The 17,294-nt window shown below is 42.1% G+C and overlaps 1 protein-coding gene across 16 annotated transcripts in view; it reads right to left on the bottom strand.

Moving 5' to 3' along the window:
- BLTP1 (bridge-like lipid transfer protein family member 1) overlaps window positions 1-17,294 on the bottom strand; it is a 246,531-nt gene that overhangs the window by 13,151 nt on the left and 216,086 nt on the right. For 11 of the 16 annotated variants that reach the window (XM_073341048.2, XM_073341041.2, XM_073341040.2 and 8 more), the window contains 6 exons: window positions 14,654-14,791; window positions 11,960-12,220; window positions 4,444-4,594; window positions 2,863-3,020; window positions 2,042-2,234; window positions 1,590-1,804 (listed from right to left, as the gene is read on the bottom strand). In XM_073341048.2, the coding sequence (XP_073197149.1) occupies window positions 1,590-1,804; window positions 2,042-2,234; window positions 2,863-3,020; window positions 4,444-4,594; window positions 11,960-12,220; window positions 14,654-14,791 (1,116 nt within the window). The remainder of the gene's footprint in view (window positions 1-1,589; window positions 1,805-2,041; window positions 2,235-2,862; window positions 3,021-4,443; window positions 4,595-11,959; window positions 12,221-14,653; window positions 14,792-17,294) is intronic. The other 5 variants (XM_073341054.2, XM_073341043.2, XM_073341046.2 and 2 more) reach the window with 1 other exon arrangement.

The following is a 17,294-nucleotide window of genomic DNA, read 5'->3' as shown; positions in this document are numbered from 1 at the left end:
AAATTGTACTGGTAGCTCAAAGGCAACCCACACATACAAACGGTCAAAATGGATTCAACAATTACATAAAATGAATAGGATAGTCTAAAAAAGTCAGCAATAATAAAGAAATAATATACAGCTTTAAGGTTGGTTAGAAAGTTAGACGAGAAACATGAACCAAATATATCAGAGTTGGAGGGCTATCCAAAAGGGCATAAACCTTACATTTACTGAAAAAGTTTACTCAAAATCATTGACAAGGATCACATATGCGTGGGGAACACACTCACTATATGTGAGCTATTCAAACCAACAGCCAACACACTACAGCATAACCTTTAGCAGTAACATGAGAGACAAGAAAAAAATGCAGCACTGAGGACTAAGGTCAATGATGCAGGTTTGGAGGAAGTACTTCCATAAAAAAATGCAAAAAATTAACGTACAACACGAAGAATATTATGTACCTATTCTCGGAAGCAACTCTGGCCAAAAAATTACAGGATACAATTTCCACTATAGCAGAAACAGTGTATAGTAATCAGTGGATTAAATTACGTTGAACACCATACAAAAGAGACCTCTGATGATAGTATTCTCCTTTGATTTTTATAACTTGTTCCTTCTTGTCCCGCCCAGTCCCAAACTCACCATCCACATATTTTAACTGTGGTACTGAATATCATCAATGTAATAACTACTGTTGGCTAAACAGATGTATAAAACTGCTAGTTATTAGAACATACAGAATTCCAGTGAGTACGGTGAAGGCATCCTGATCACTCTAGGATCAAAAGAGGGATACTAAAATGACATGAAATGTTCCCTGTTCTATCTGCCTTGTGCACTAGCAGTATGTTGAAGTAGGTATACACCAGATATTTTTAAATACTATATATTTTAAAATTCCTTGTGTAGTAAGGAAGTCCCTAGATTCTTTATTGGTCATTAACAACTTCCATGTTTGCTTAGGAGAAATGGGACCCTCACACATCAAAGTGTTTAAATGAGGGCTAGTCAAAAATAGAATACCATTTTCATAAAAAGCCTTGGAAAAAAAACAAATATTTTGCTTGATATTTTTCTTTTAAATATTTTTTATGAAAAATTTTAAATGAACATTGGTTTAATTTGAATTTTTTGTAAAGGCTTTTAATTTTTTGGGGCCCCCTCCCCACACTTTTTCACTTCTTTCCCCACTGGAAAAAGGAACGGGGCGGGGGGGAGAGGAAAATAAACCTTTGAAAACCCAAAACCAAAAAGGTTTTCAAAATACAAGAGTTTTTGTTTTAGTGGAAAATTCATTTTTCATCTAAAAATCTGATGACAAAATTATCAGCCAGCTCTAGTTTTATATTTACCAAAAGAGTGTATATTCACAAGAAGAGCCCTGAACTTTATTTTTATAGGCTATCCATGCCAAAAAAAATCTGTGGCAGATGTACTGAAGCTTTAGCATGATATCTTGTTACACTAATATTAATACTTTAAAATTCCATGGGACTCACTCTCACTCATTAGTGTTTGCAATACTGGAAACTAATTCTGAAAAATCTCACCTATAAATGGTACTATATACCTAAGCTTTTTATTTTTATAATACATACATTGCTCATGTGAGCTTTTCTCTATATTAGCCACTGTCTTAGGAGGAAGATAAGGAACAGGTCCCCAGGTAGATAAAGCCCGTTTGCTGGTATCAAACTGCTGAGTAAAGAACTCCTGAAGCTTCATTCCTATTTTTATCAGGTCTGGGGTGGTTGATCTTGAAATCATCACTTGAAAGATATCCCACTTCAAGTCTCCATGGACAAATATCTCACTAGAATATAAAAAGAGTAAGAATATTCACCATAAATTCAGTTTATATTTGATTCAATACAAAAAAGTGACTTGTTTTCACTTTCCTAACCTGCATTATTTTAATTTTAATTTATTTTTGTCATCAGATATGATCTAGCAATCTTTTATGAAAAAAGCATATGTACTTTATTCTTTTGGATGAGAGAAATGGACAGAACTAGACAGTGGAAACATTAAGTACAGTAAGTAGTATTACCTTTTATCAGAAATACTTGAATCCAAGGTATTATACAGATTAACTTTCCATTCATCCTGCAGTTTAAGATCTGCATTACTGAAGATTCCCATAAGGATACTGGACCCCATATAGTCAACACGTGCTTCTGTAGAACCCATTGTAATCTGAATTTTGTGACTGGGTTGCTGGTTTGGATGTTCAGAAATATGAGCTGAAACAGAATAATTCAATATAGATATACAAGATGTTAAAAATAAGGGACCAGATTCTCTAATGTATCCTGACCCCTTTATGCCACTCTGGTGGTGGAAAGGGACTGGAAAGCCACTGAACTGTCCTAAGCATTGGGAAGTCCCCAAATTGGTATAGGACTGACATATCCAGCTCTTACATCATCTTTCCTGCAGTTCCTAGCATAGGGGTGTTTGAGGAGCTATAGGGTACATTGGAGTGCTGTGTACTCTTCCAGTTTCCAACTGGTAGAATACTTGGGGGCCACAGTCAGCCAGTGCAGGTTAAGAGCAGCCCTGGCCCTGAGGCAGAGAACCATCCCAGAATCAGGGAATTGCAACTGACTCCTGGACACCCTTTCCTGCTGCCAAACTTTGCCCAGTGGACAATGGGTGCAGCAGGTGAGATTCTAGGCCAAAGTCTGTTTATATAATTAAATAAGTTCACATAGGAAAATTTTGTATTACATATGTGCTTTTGGCTTTTCATATTATGTAAAAAAACTGACACTTCGGAACACTACACTTCTGTAGAATACTGCTGCACGGGTGTAATTCGTAATGGACTTTGTATCGCGAAGTGTAAAACTTGTAGTCTTTCCAACTTACCCACCATCTCCAAGGTATTAACATCTATGGTACCTCCAACCACACCTCCTCTAGAATCCAACTGTGATCTTCCCAGACCAACAGACATGCTAATTTCACGGTCTCTGTTACTACCAACAGATAAACGTCCTTGGCTTTTCAAACCACTAGTAGTCCACCTGAAACGGAGATGAAAAGCGGAAATGCATGAGTACTTTCAACACTTCAAACTACAAGGTACCATTGTAAGCAAAAACTGTTGAGATATGCATAGTTTCTTGTTTTACTGCAGAGTTGTTTGAGTCAGTGTTTGGGGCAAGAAAAATATATTTCCACAAATAAGAAAAGCCAAATGACAAAATAGTGCTGTTTCAGAAGGAACAGACACTTAAGGTGTGAGGACAGGTTACTGGATGTAATTCTTCAGCAGTGATTAGGCATGCGCCGTCTGTTGATGAGGTGCTTCAGAGCTGAAACTTTCAGCTTTGGAGTATTTCAACACTGGAATATGGAATGGGCAGAATTGCTAAGAGCATGGATCTAGTATACTCTGCGGTAATCCACCTGTGGAGAATGAAGCTCTTTACACACAACATTTGAAAATTTGGCTCCAAATGAAATGTTGCTTCCCCCAGCTTCTCCACAAAACAGAAATAATATAACATAAGAGGCTTGGGCCTAAACCCGGCAGAGAGAAAATCCACCTTTCTGCAGCTTTGTGCCTCTTATAAAATGGTATTCTGATTTTCCCACATTGTCCTATATTGGCGATTTAGAAGCTGACTCACTGTAGAAATATCTAATATATCTAATATAATGTAGTGTTCCTGTGGCCAGTGGCCTGCCAAGGATAGAGCAGACTATACTTTCCATAGGGCACTGAGGCTACCTCAGATCCTAATTTATGTCAAGTTCCTGAAGTCTGAGTGTAGCCTCAGTGGCCGTTAACACTTACAGTCAGTTTCATTTCAAGCAGACCATAGGTCAGGAGATCATACAACACTACATTCGTTCACTAAGGGCATTTAAAGTGGAATGGCAGGATTTAAAACTATAAAAATACAAAATCACCTAGAACAGTGGCTCTCAACTTTTCCAGACTACTGTACGCCTTTCAGGAGTCTGATTTCTTTTGTGTACCCCCAATTTTCACCTCACTTAAAAACTACTCGTTTAAAAAAATCAGACATAAAAATACAAAAAAGTATCACAGCACACTATTACTCAAAAATTTCTTACTTTCTCATTTTTAAGTTTATAATTGTAAAATAAATCAATTGGAATATAAATATTTTATGTACATTTCAGTATATAGTATATAGAAAAAAAGTCATTCTCTGTATAAAATTTTAGTTCGTACTGACTCCCCTAGTGCTTTTTATGTAGCCTGTTGTAAAATTAGGCCGATATCTAGATGAGTTGATGTACACCCTGGAAGACCTCTGTGTACTCCCAGGGGTAAGCGTACCCCTGGTTGAGAACCACTGACCTAGAAGACAGCAAGTTTTAAATGTTCTTGGGAGACAACTGTTTAACAGACTTTTCCCCCAAGCAAATTAAAATATCAAACAATCTGCTAAATCACCAATTTTTTCTACTTACGTAGTATTGCCCATTACATTGCTCATATTCATTTGGACATTTAATTGTTTCAAATTCATAGCAAACACAACCAGAGTTTCCCATGGTGTCCCCTGCTGACTTGCAGCTTTATTTGATTTATTAAACGGTGTTGAGGTTTTCGAGAGTGTATCTAAAAACAGAGGAAAGTAAAAATTGAAAAAGGTATTCCCTGGAGGAAAACTTGTAGGTTTTTAACACTAAAAGATATTAACAGAAGACAAAACTGCCACGAGACTTAAAAGCACCACAGATGGAGAGGTTACTTACCTTACAGTAACTTGAGTTCTTCAAGAAGTTTTGTCCCTGAGGATATTCCACTGCAGAATGTGTGCATACCCATGTGCTCTCAACTGGAGATTGTAAAAAAGCAGCATCCATGTGTCTGTACAGAGCAGCACCTCGTGATCCCAGACAAGGGCATATAAAAAAGCATGGATCTGCTGCTACTCAGTTTCTTATCAACCATGAAACCAAAGATGCCGCAGCAACTGTATATGCCTATGGATGCTCCACCCTCGGAGGCCCCCAAGTAGTAACTCAGTGTGGAGGAGGGAGCTGAGGAGGCAAATCCAAAATAGTTTGGACAGCTGGGCTACCAAAGGTAGCATCAGCTCTGGAAGCAGGTAAGATAGCATAATGCTTGGCAAACATGTGAGCTGAAGACCAAGTTGCAGTCCTGCAGATCTCTGCTATGGGAACATCCTTCAGCAGGGGCAACAGAAGTGGAATGACACCCAGTGGAGTGTTCTATTGCTCTGCGAGGGTGTTGTATCCCAGCAGTTTTATAGCAGGTAAAGATGCAACCTAAAACCCATTTCAGAGTCTGAGTGGAAATTGGCTATCTATTCTTTCAGTAAAAGATACAAAGCATCTTGCAGAAGCTTTGTAGGTCTCAGTCTAGAGGGAGAAGGTGACAGCCCTCCTGATGTCTCGTGTGTGTGCAGACTAGTTTCCTCTCTGGAGGTGTTCTGCTTTGGATAAAATACTGGTAAACAAATTTCTTGATTAATACAAAATTCAGTGAGAACTTAGAGAGGAAGTGAGGATGGGGACACGGTGTAACCTTGTCAGGGTAAAAGACGGTATATGATGGGTCTGCCACGTACACCTTGACACCCTCATTCTTTTGGCTGAAGCAACAGCAACCAGAAATGAAGTCTTAAGAGAAAGGTGGAAAAGCGAGCAGCTATTGGCATCTCAAAGGGGAGGCATCTCAAGGCATTAAGGACCAAGTTACGGTCCCATCGGGGAGCAGGGTTCCTGAGAAGAGGAAACAAGTTGTGTAAGCCCTTAAGGAACCTAACCATGGTTTGCAGTTAAAGACTGAAACCCCCTCAATAGGTAAATGGAAGGTCTTGATAGAGAGCAGGTGCACTCTGACTGAGCTAACTGACAAACCTCAGGTCATTAAGTCTGATGGGTAATCTAAGATTTTTGAGAGTGGAGCATCTGAGGCTTGCAAAGAATAGAGGGAAGACCAGGAATGGAAATGTTTCCACTTCTGCAAGTAAGTCTCGCAAGTAGGTGGTTTCCTGCTAGATCTTATCTGACTAGAGCTTATCTGAACAGCATAATTCCACACTCAAGAACCATTGAGGAGCCACCCCTTGAGACAAAGGACTGGGATGTATCAGGGCACCTGAGTTCCTCTCAAGAAAGACTTCCTGTCTCAGGAGATGAAGAGGTGTTGCCACGGAGAGGTGAAGGAGGTCTGAGTAGTACACTTGTCTTGGCCATGATGGCACTATGAGACTAATCCTTGCTCCTATTTGTCTCAGTTTGAATGATGTTTTGAGGATCAGAGGTATGGGCAGGTAGAGTTGGGCAGGAAACCAAGGTGTTGTAGCGCATTTTCCAACACTTGTGGTCCTGATGAAATCTGCAATTGTATTCTGGGAGGCTGGGTACATAAAGCACTGAGATTTCTAGATGATGTGAGATACCTTAGTTCCACAGTCTTAGCGACTCTGCTGATAATAACTGGGATCTTGCTTCCCCTTGATGGTTTATATTGTACATCGCTGCCTGATTGTCCAGCATTACCCTGGATATTGTAAAGGAAGCGCTGACAGGTGTAATGAAATGCTCTTAGTTCTAGGATGTTCATGAAGAGTGCTCTCTTTTGTGGGGACCATTTGCCCTGTGCAGTGGCCTCTTGTAGAGGGCACGCCCAACCCAAGTGAGAGGCATCCGTCATGAGGAATATTATATATATATTTTTTTTAAGAGTGGAGGATGTGAAAATTAGGATTCCACTTCAGTGGGTTCTTCCAGCACCTGAGAGTGTCTGTATGTTTGGAGGTACCATGATTGGTTTGGAAAGACCATTGGTTTGTGGTACACACAGTCCTCAGGCAAGCCCAAAGACATCTGAGGTGCAGACTTGCAACATAATGCATGTGGAATCATGCAACATAATGAATGTGGAAGCCAATGTGTGGCCTAGGAGTTGTAGGCAGGTTCTTAGAGTTGTTTGTAGACTGTGCTGTAGGGTAGATGTTAGACTGGACATAGTGGAGAATCTTACCTTGGGAAGGTAAGCTCGGGAAATTAGGGAATCTAGAGTGGCTCCGATGAAGACTATCTTAATGTCAGTGTTTTTAGATTAATGCAAATGCCCAGGGATTGAAACAGCATTCGTGCCTTGAATACTGCCAATTGAACTTCTAGAGCTGATTGACTCCTGAGGTGCCAGTCATCCAAATATGGAAACACTGCAATGCTCCACCAACACAGGTGAGCTGGCACTGCTAAAAAGACCTGGTAAAGACCCTTGGGGAGAATGAGGATTTGGTAATGTTTTGAGTCTATTAATCATAGAATATCAGGGTTGGAAGGGACCTCAGGAGGTCATCTAGTCCAACCCCCTGCTCAAAGCAGGACCAATCCCCAATTAAATCATCCCAGCCAGGGCTTTGTCAAGCCTGACCTTAAAAACTTCTAAGGAAGGAGATTCTACCACCTCCCTAGGTAACGCATTCCAGTGTTTCACCACCCTCCTAGTGAAAAATTTTTTCCTAATATCCAACCTAAACTTCCCCCACTGCAACTTGAGACCATTACTCCTTGTCCTGTCCTCTTCTACCACTGAGAATAGTCTAGAACCATCCTCTCTGGAAACACCTCTCAGGTAGTTGAAAGCAGCTATCAAATCCCCCCTCATTCTTCTCTTCTGCAGACTAAACAATCCCAGTTCCCTCAGCCTCTCCTCATAAGTCATGTGTTCCAGACCCCTCATCATTTTTGTTGCCCTTCGCTGGACTCTCTCCAATTTATCCACATCCTTCTTGTAGTGTGGGGCCCAAAACTGGACACAGTACTCCAGATGAGGCCTCACCAATGTCGAATAGAGGGGAACGATTATGTCCCTCGATCTGCTCGCTATGCCCCTATTTATATATCCCAAAATGCCATTGGCCTTCTTAGCAAAAAGGGCACACTGCTGACTCATATCCAGCTTCTCATCCACTGTCACCCCTAGGTCCTTTTCCGCAGAACTGCTGCCTAGCCATTCAGTCCCTAGTCTGTAGCTGTGCATTGGGTTCTTCCTTCCTAAGTGCAGGACCCTGCACTTATCCTTATTGAACCTCATCAGATTTCTTTTGGCCCAATCCTCCAATTTGTCTAGGTCCCTCTGTATCCTATCCCTACCCTCCAGCGTATCTACCACTCCTCCCAGTTTAGTATCATCCGCAAATTTGCTGAGAGTTCAATCCACACCATCCTCCAGATCATTTATGAAGATATTAAACAAAACCGGCCCCAGGACCGACCCCTGGGGCACTCCACTTGACACCGGCTGCCAACTAGATGTGGAGCCATTGATCACTACCCGTTGAGCCCGACAGTCTAGCCAACTTTCTACCCACCTTATAGTGCATTCATCCAGCCCATACTACTTTAATTTGCTGACAAGAATACTGTGGGAGACCGTGTCAAAAGCTTTGCTAAAGTCAAGAAACAATACATCCACTGCTCTTCAGTACAGAAAGCACTTGTGGGAGGAGTGAATGGCTATATAAAAGGTGGTCGAGGACGACAAACTAATTGCCAGGATTTATGGATGGAAATGTGGTGGCTAAGGTTATCATCCTGAAGTGCTGTGAAAGGACATACATGTCCATATTCTTGAGATTTAGAATTGCCTTTCAGCCTCTGCTTCTCTTGGGAACCAGGAAATATTTGGAGTAGAACCCTCTTCTGATGATGGGTCCTGGTCGCCTCAGGTACCAAGGGGCCACACAGTACCGGCTTATGGTTTTGCAGTGCCTGTGAGTGATGCAGGACCAACAGGTGCTGGTGTTTCTACCAGGCTGGTACCCTAGAGTGCCTGTCACTACAGGGAAAATACCTGTGGCAGGTCTGGAACGCTGAGGATTTTGATATAACCCAGGAAGTGCCATGGAACTAAAAACAATAAGTTCGGGAGGGGAGACCCCCCCCTTTCAAAAGCACAGCATTGTATTAAAACCTAATATAATAATTAAAATAAAATCTGAACTAACTAAAAGAATGATTTAACAGTGAGTGAGAAAAGGTGGGAAGCAGAGAACCGTGGATATCATAAATGCACTCTACAGCAGTGGTCTCCAAACTTTTTGGCTTGCGCACCCCCAGGGTGACCTGCTGCAGGCACGCCGCCAATGGAAGCAGACCGGAAGACCTGCTGCAGGCGGGCCGCTGGAGGGGAACACCAGCCATGGATGTGCAGAGCTGCCAGCGAAGAAAAAAAACGGCGGAGTGCTGTCTGGCGGAGCTACTACTGCTGTGCACCCCCTGGGATCACCTCATGTATTCCCTGGGGTGCACGCATCCCAGTTTGGAGGAGACTACTGCTCCAGAGTAGCACACTGCCTTTTTTTTTTTTTTTTTAAAAACACATTCTCTGGTAAAGGGTGCACGTGCATGCGCGCATCCTATGGTGGAGTGTCCATAGGGCATATACTTGGAGAACTACAACTAAAGATTGCCGAAAATTAAAACATTTACAGTTTACTTTGTTGCCTTAATTATCATGAGAATGAAATCATTCATTTCTCTATTTTTATGAACACTGTCATGAGAAAAAATAAATAAATTTCAGGTCATCCATAAAATATAATAAATATTTTAAAGTCTTACAGATTTTACACATTAAATACTGAATCTTTGTATTTCAGAAACGGCAACATACATGTGGAGACCAGTGGAGCAGACAACTTTTCTGACAAAGAGATCTAGTCTTCTATAGTCCTTTTCCCTTGTGTTGTATTAGAAGGCCCTGGCTACTTGGATCTTTCTTGAATAGCTACTAAAATAAGTCAGCTTGTCCCTGGATGCAAATAAAAGTATTCCAAGCCCTTGGGTGGAGCTTGGTACTCTCTATTTGCCCTCTTGGAAGTGGCAGGTATTGATGTTGGAGTATGCCACAAGTCTTTTGCAGGATTAACAATCCCTCAATAGACAATGGTGAATCTACTAGACGTGGAAGGTGGCAGATTACCAGCGGGCCTGTTCCCTCTGAGAACCATGCCTTCTCCAAGAGTGCTCTCTGGAGTCCCTGCCAACTCTCAGTGTAAACACCCCCAAGGGGACCCTTCTATCTCTCTCTCTCTCTCTCTGTTCATCGATTCAATGCACCAGAAGATGCAAAGGAGGCAGCCACTGAACTGGAGAAGGGGTCTTGACCTAAGAAATTTGGTCAGTAAGACTGCTGAGAGTATGTGGTGAGAAAACCTTGCTTTGAATTTAACAATTTAAGTTAGGCACCAGTTGCTTTTTATCTTTATTGTAACCATTTCTGACTTATGCCTTATTACTTGTACTCACTTAAAATCTCTCTTTATAGTTAAACTTGGGGAAACTCCATTTGGGGTGGCAAGCATTATTTCTATTAAAGCAATAACAGAGTTTATATAAACTTGTATTGTCCAGGAGAAGGCTGGTCAGTACAGGACATACATTTCTGGGGCAAAATCTAAGACTGGGAATTAGTTGGGTCACCCTGTACTATAGCCAAAGTTGGTAGGAGCCAAGGTGTGGCTGGCTGCAGCATGAATGCACGCACACACACACACAGAGCCACGAGTGACTTCCACACTGGAGACTCTGAGCAGTCCAGACTGGCAGCTACAGCAACAAAGCATTGTAAAGGGCAGCCCAGGTTAGAGGGCAGGGGTGTGACAGCTATTCATTAGTCTAGATTGTACCCTGGGGTTTGTCACATAGACTGGTGAACTTCAAGTCAGTAAAACTCCTACTGGAAGCCCACGAATATTTGTCATTTTTTAAAACATGGCACTATGCCTAAACTGCGTGAGTATGTGCTAGTTCAAAAAAATATTTAGCTAACTACAAATTCTACTTCAGCTAAGTTTTCCTCTGTGAAGTGCTCACATTTTGCCCTCCATATAGATTAAAAACCTGTCCTCTCACTTCTCCACATATTTCACTATAGTAAAAAAAACATTTTTAAACACCTTATCTGCCTCAGTACTGTACAGACCCCAAATAAAAAGAACAGGAGTACTTGTGGCACCTTAGAGACTAACAAATTTATTAGAGCATAAGCTATGTAGCCCATGAAAGCTTATGCTCTAATAAATTTATTAGTCTCTAAGGTGCCACAAGTACTCCTGTTCTTTTTGCAGATACAGACTAATATGGCTGCTACTCTGAGACCCCAAATAGACCCCACTGTTTCACTCATAAGATGCAAAATCAAATCAGTCATAGCAGAACAAGTTCATATTATTTTCTCCACCTCTATACAAAGAGAAACACATCTGTATTTATTTTGTATTTCCTAATATGGGCCTAAGACTCAGTCATCTGCATGCAACCACATATTTGACAATCCAATCTGTGACGTGAAGCTGCTACGGGGAACACCAGGTTAGCATGGGTGGACCCAAGTGTAAAGGAAAGGATTAGTATAAATGAAGATAAACTGCAGAACCACACACCAGCTGTGTAACCTTTGTGCTAGCAATAGCATTTCCAATGGTGTTTTATAGACTAGATGGACAAACTATATTTCAGTTTCTGTAGTTCTCAGACTCTGTCCTATCACACAAAGGAGACACTAGCACAATGAGAAAAATACATGCTTCAGGATCTGATCCTGCAAGGTGCCAAATATTTCAGTGGGAGCCAATGGCACTCACCACCTCACAGGATTGTGCCTTTAAGTTTTAATTTATTTATAGGCTTGCTATTTTTCTGTGATTACATTTCCTGTTTAAAATGTTAAGAACAAGTTCATTGAATTTTTAAAACAATATAATTACTTTATCTCCATCCCACCTACAGCACCCTAAGAGTACAAGATCAGAATGAAAACTTACAGTTGCAAACACAGTTATTCTGACTGATTACTAATAACTTTTTCTGACTGATATGATGACTCAATGCCCTATCACATATCACATCCTTGTACTTAATTACTGGAAATATTTATAGTGTTAAATCACACTAAAAAGACACAGGATTGTTAAAAATCTCCTTTTCCACTCACCTCTGTTGGGAACTGAAGAATCAGATACGCTCCGGGATCTTGCAACAGCTGGAGATTTTAAATTATGATTTGCTGTCCCAGGTGACATACTGGTGTTTGTATTGTGCTCATTAAAAACATTGGGTGATTGTGCCATGTGTGTAAATGAAGCAGACTGGCAGGGCTGCTCCCAAGTCCTACAGTATGCTTTACGTGACGATTCAGGAGAAAGATGCTGGCTTACCCCGTCAATGGAATCTGGTGTTCCAGGACCTGATGCTGCTGGAAAAGAAAAGTGCCCATAGTGCAGTGTAACTTTATTTTATTTTTAGTCAGTCAGTCTGTAATACTTAACAGAAGCAAAATGATTTACTCTTACATATGGGGAAATGTTTTGTATATTTCAATCTTAGCAGCAAATCTCATAGTAGTAACTTTGAAACTCTTCTAAAGTGTTTTTATTGTCACCTTAATATTATGTTAATAGTATTCATAGAATCATAGAAGTGTTGGGTTGGAAGGGACCTCAAGAAGTCATCAAGTCCAACCTCCTGTGCTGAGGCAGGACCAAGTATACTTAAACCAGGGCTTGGCAACCTTTCAGACGTGGTGTGCCGAGTCTTCATTTATTCACTTTAATTTAAGGTTTTGCGTGCCAGTAATATATTTGAACGTTTTTTAGAAGGTCTCTCTCTATAAATCGATATATTATATAACTAAACTATTGTCGTATGTAAAGTAAACAAGGTTTTCAAAATGTTTAAGAAGCTTCATTTAAAATTAAATTAAAATGCTGATCTTACGCCGCTGGCTCGCTCAGCCCGCTGCCAGCCTGGGGTTCCGTTCACCTCGGCCGGCAGCAGGATGAGCGGGGCCCTGGCTAGCAAGGGGCCGGCAGCCAGAACCCCAGACCGGTAGCGGGCTGAGTGGGGCCGGCAGCCGGGACCCCAGACCGGCAGTGGGCTGAGCGGCTCAGCCCGCTGCCACTCAGCCTGGTACCGATCTGGGGTTCCATCTGCCGGGTCCTGGCTACCAGCCCAGGATCCTGGCCCTGCCCACATAGGGTGGGTTCCTACCTTCTCCCTGGTTCTAGCCCATTCTCTTCCTCTCTCTCGGCACTGAGCTGAGGGTGGGAGTGCAGTGAGCACATGGCTGGGGGTTGGGGTGTAGGGTCTGGCCAGGAACTACAATGAGGGAGGGGGATCAGGGTTGGGGCAGGAAATTTGGGGGTGGAGTGCTTACCTGGGCAGCTCCCATTTGGTACGAGGAGTGGGGGTGGGAATATAGGGGATGCAAGAGTCAGGACATGGAGTGTGGGGGGGCTGGGAATGTGGGGGCATGCAGTAGTCAGGGCAGGGGGCGTGTGAGGAGGGTGCAGGAGTCAGGTCAAGAGCTGTGGGGGGGGCTGGGTATGTGTGTGGGGGGGGTTCAGGGGTCAGGGCAGAGGGCTGGGAGGGTGTGTGAGGGGAGTGCAGGGGTCAGCGCAGAGGGCTGAGGGTGTGGGCTGGGGTTGTGGGGGTGCTCAGTCCCCTGGCCAGAGCGGCTCACGGCAGGGGGCTAGAGGGAATATGCCCTAATTCCACCCCCCGTCCCCATGGCCCCCGTCCCCTCCTCTTCTCTGCCTTCTCCCCAGCGCGCTCCGCTTCTCTCCCTTCCCTGGAAGGGCCATCAGCTGATCGGAGGCAGGGAGGGAGAGAAGGAGGGGCAGGAACCCCGCACGCTGGGAGAAGGGGGAGAGGAGGAGGGGCAGGAACCCAGCACACTGGGGCAAAACGCGGGGGAGGGGGGGACCTTGCCTGCTCTGCAGCAGCAGCCAGCAGGACCAAGCTTCTTCACCCTGCCGGGGGGGGGGGTCCTATAGGTCACTATAGGACCTTCCTCCTGGTGTCTGATAATGCTTGTACTCCTCAGTCCTCCAACAGTACACGTTCTCACTCTCAGCTCCTAGCGCCTCTTACTCCCAGCTCCTTATACGCACACCACAAACTGAAGTGAGCTCCTTTTTAAACCCAGGTGCCCCGATTAGCCTGCCTTAATTGATTCTAGCAGCTTCTTGACTGGCTGCAGGTGTTCTAATCAGCCTGTCTGTCTTAATTGTCTCCAGAAGGTTCTTGATTGTTCTGGAACCTTCCCTGTTACCTTACCCAAAGAAAAGGGACCTACTTAGCCTGGGGCTAATATATCTGCATTTTATTACTCTCCTATAGCCATCTGGCCCGACCCTGTCACACCAGCTATTTCCCGTTTTGTAGCTGTGCATCTGATTTTTCCTTCCTACATGCAGTACTTTGCACTTGTCTTTACTGAATGTCATCTCGTTGATTGCAGACCAATTCTCCAGTTTGTCAAGGTCATTTTGAATTGTAATCCTGTCCTCCAAAGTGCTTGCAAACCCTTCTAGTTTGGTGTCATCCACAAATTTTATAAGCACACTCTCCACTCCATTATCTAGGTTATAAATTTTGCTGAAGTTTAAATTTGTTTGTAGTGACTTTTTCTTAATACATAACACCAGCTCCCCATTTAGGTGAATGAAAAATTCCTGGGAATTAGAATTGGGCAATACCTGCTTTCAGTCTGTATATTATACTACAGTATAGTTTCTACTGCTTTATCTAGTTACTCATTCTACTCATATATTATGGCATAAATTAAACAATTCTTGCTTTGGTTTATTTCATGGAAGAATATTTCAGAGAAATAAGGGGGGTTTACCTGGTAGATTTATGGTTTGATCACCTAGAAAAAGGCGTCTGGCAATACTTCTCCTATACCAGGCTCTTGGGAAGGCCAAAATCTCACTGAGTCGTCGCATGTCATATTTAAATGAAGCAGATCCTATATCACAGACAGCTGATAAAAAATGCAAATGGCTCAATATTCAAAGGTTTTGAAAATCGAATCTAACATTTGAAAATTTACCTTTCAATTTTTTTAGGTTACTCATATCGGATATATTCACCAAAACATTTTCAAGCACTAAAAGAGGTAGTGCAATATATACTTACCTTATAGTAACTGAGGTTCTTCAAGATGATGTCGTACATGTGAATCCTACTCTAGGTGCACCTGTGCCTCACGTGCAAGGGCGGAATCTTTGAATAGCAATGTCCATTGGGCTGCACCTGCACTGTATGTACTCATGCCATCTGGACCCAAGGGCATAAAGGATAGAGCAGGCATAACTGTCCCTCAGTTCCCTTGCCAACCCAGAATCCCAGGGAAGGAGGACTCTGAAAAAGTGGGGGTAGAAGGCAAGTTTGGGGATCCACATTGATATCATCATCTCGAAGAACCACAGATACTTTATAGTAATTGTTCGTTCTTCCTCGAGTATACGTCCATGTGGATCCCACTGTATCTGACCGATAAAGCAGTGCCTCATCTGAAAGGTGTGATTGAGAAGTCTTGGCTGCCACTAACTAAATACTGACCGTAAAACCATCAAACCAAATTTGGCATCTGATCTTGCAGCCAGCTCAAAGGCATAGCATTTAACAAAAGTAAAGGGATTTGTTCACACAGCTGCCTTGCAAATTTGAGACATGAGCATGTTCCTGAAGCATACAGAGGACATAGGCTGTGCTCTATTGGAGCAAGCTTTAATATTTGGAGAATAAGATTGTCAGTCATGACAGATTTAAATACACTATGTAATCCTTTTCAATATTCTCTGGGAGGTGATGGCTTGATCCCTAGAATCACAGAGATGGTCACAAAAGGATAGTCTGTTTGAAAGTCTTTGCCCTATCAAGGTAATATAACAATACCCTTGAAACATCCAGGATGTGGAGTTTCTTCTCTTCTGGAGAGGAATGGCGTTTTGAAAAGAAAATGGGTGATTAGGGATTAACAGACTAGTTCAAATGAAAGTCTGACAACTTTGGGAATAAGTTTAGGATGAGATCTTATCACCATTTCTCTGTGGAATATTGTGTTAGGAGGGTCAGCAAAGAGAGCTTGGAGGTTCTGACAATTCGGGCTGATGTAATGGTGACTAAAAATACAGTCTTGAGGCTAAGGTGCTATCTTTGGTGGCAAACAAATCTGTAATTGGATTTCCCTACTGGTGAAATACTGGCATAATGATGGAGCTCTTCAGAAAGCATTTGTGGTTGGTGACGTAGTGTTAGAAGACTGACACTGTCTGAAGCCCAGGGGCTCTGCATCTGCCATTTTGGTGCAAATAGCGGCACACTGTGACAAGGAACAAATAACATTTATTTTTTGATATGACCAAAATAAAGTTAAAAAGGGGGGACAATGTAAAGTTGTAGGATAAATATGAAATTAAAAAATTAAAGTTAGCTTAAGCTTGTTTTACAGAAATATATATGTTGTAAAGAAAGACCCTGACTAGCAAGAAGGAAGGCTTTGAAAATAATGAGTTATAAGGCCAGAAGGAATGAAGTCTGGTTCAAAGAATAACTAATAAGATAAGGGGAAGTTTCTAAAAAGAAGGTCTCTGACCGATGGGGGTGACTGAAGATGATTTTAAATAAGACAAAAAGAATGTGTCTTAAAAGAAACCAACATAAAACTTCCCACCCCATATAACAGTGCTATCCTAAAAATAAAAGCCTATGTGAACCCAGGTGCAATGGAAAAAACTGTTGGTCAGCAAGAAGGAGGGGAGGGAAGGCCTTGGGAAGAAAGGAGGCTGTAAATCTTATCGGGATTAACACAAGAATTAAGGGTGAACAGTCTCAAATTGTTTTTTTAGCTCAACTCAGTAGCAAGAAGGAACTGACAGATAGTTGCAGCTGCTCTGCCCTTTCTATCCCACAGGAGGGACTCATGAGGACGTACATAGTTAAAGCACAGTTCAACAGACACTGCAGTTCAAAGATTCTGATCTTGTGTGCATAAGGCTCATGTGCACCCACAGTGGGATCTGTGTGGACACAAAGAAGATAACATACAAACTGTTGGAAAATAAGTTCATTTGTTTGAAGTATACTGAAAAATAAAAGCGTCAGCATGTAAATCATGAATATACTAAATATTAATTTTTGTAAATTTAATGACTTAAATTACTTTTTGTTGGTACTGCTGGAGCTGAGAGAAATACCTACAAAAAACTCTCAAAACCACATGAAATACATCTGGGTTTGCCAAAGGGTCCTTCAGGTTTATGAACTACCTGACCAACCACAATTTTTGTCTCAAAATCCTGTGGAATTGTTTAAGCTTGGTTTGTGTGAAACTCAGGTGTAACAATTCTCTTTGCTTTATGATCATGGACCAAATTCAAAGTTCATTCATACTGAAAAATCAAAGCAAAAATCTCAAGAGCTGTAAACCCATACAGACAGAAGCCAAAGAACACATGTGAGGTGTTGAAATTAAATGAGTC

The sequence above is a fragment of the Lepidochelys kempii genome, chromosome 4 (genome assembly GCF_965140285.1).
Source record: "Lepidochelys kempii isolate rLepKem1 chromosome 4, rLepKem1.hap1, whole genome shotgun sequence".
NCBI lineage: Eukaryota > Metazoa > Chordata > Testudines > Cheloniidae > Lepidochelys > Lepidochelys kempii.
Note: the sequence above shows the minus strand (reverse complement) of the source record. Positions and strands in the feature narration are given on the sequence as shown.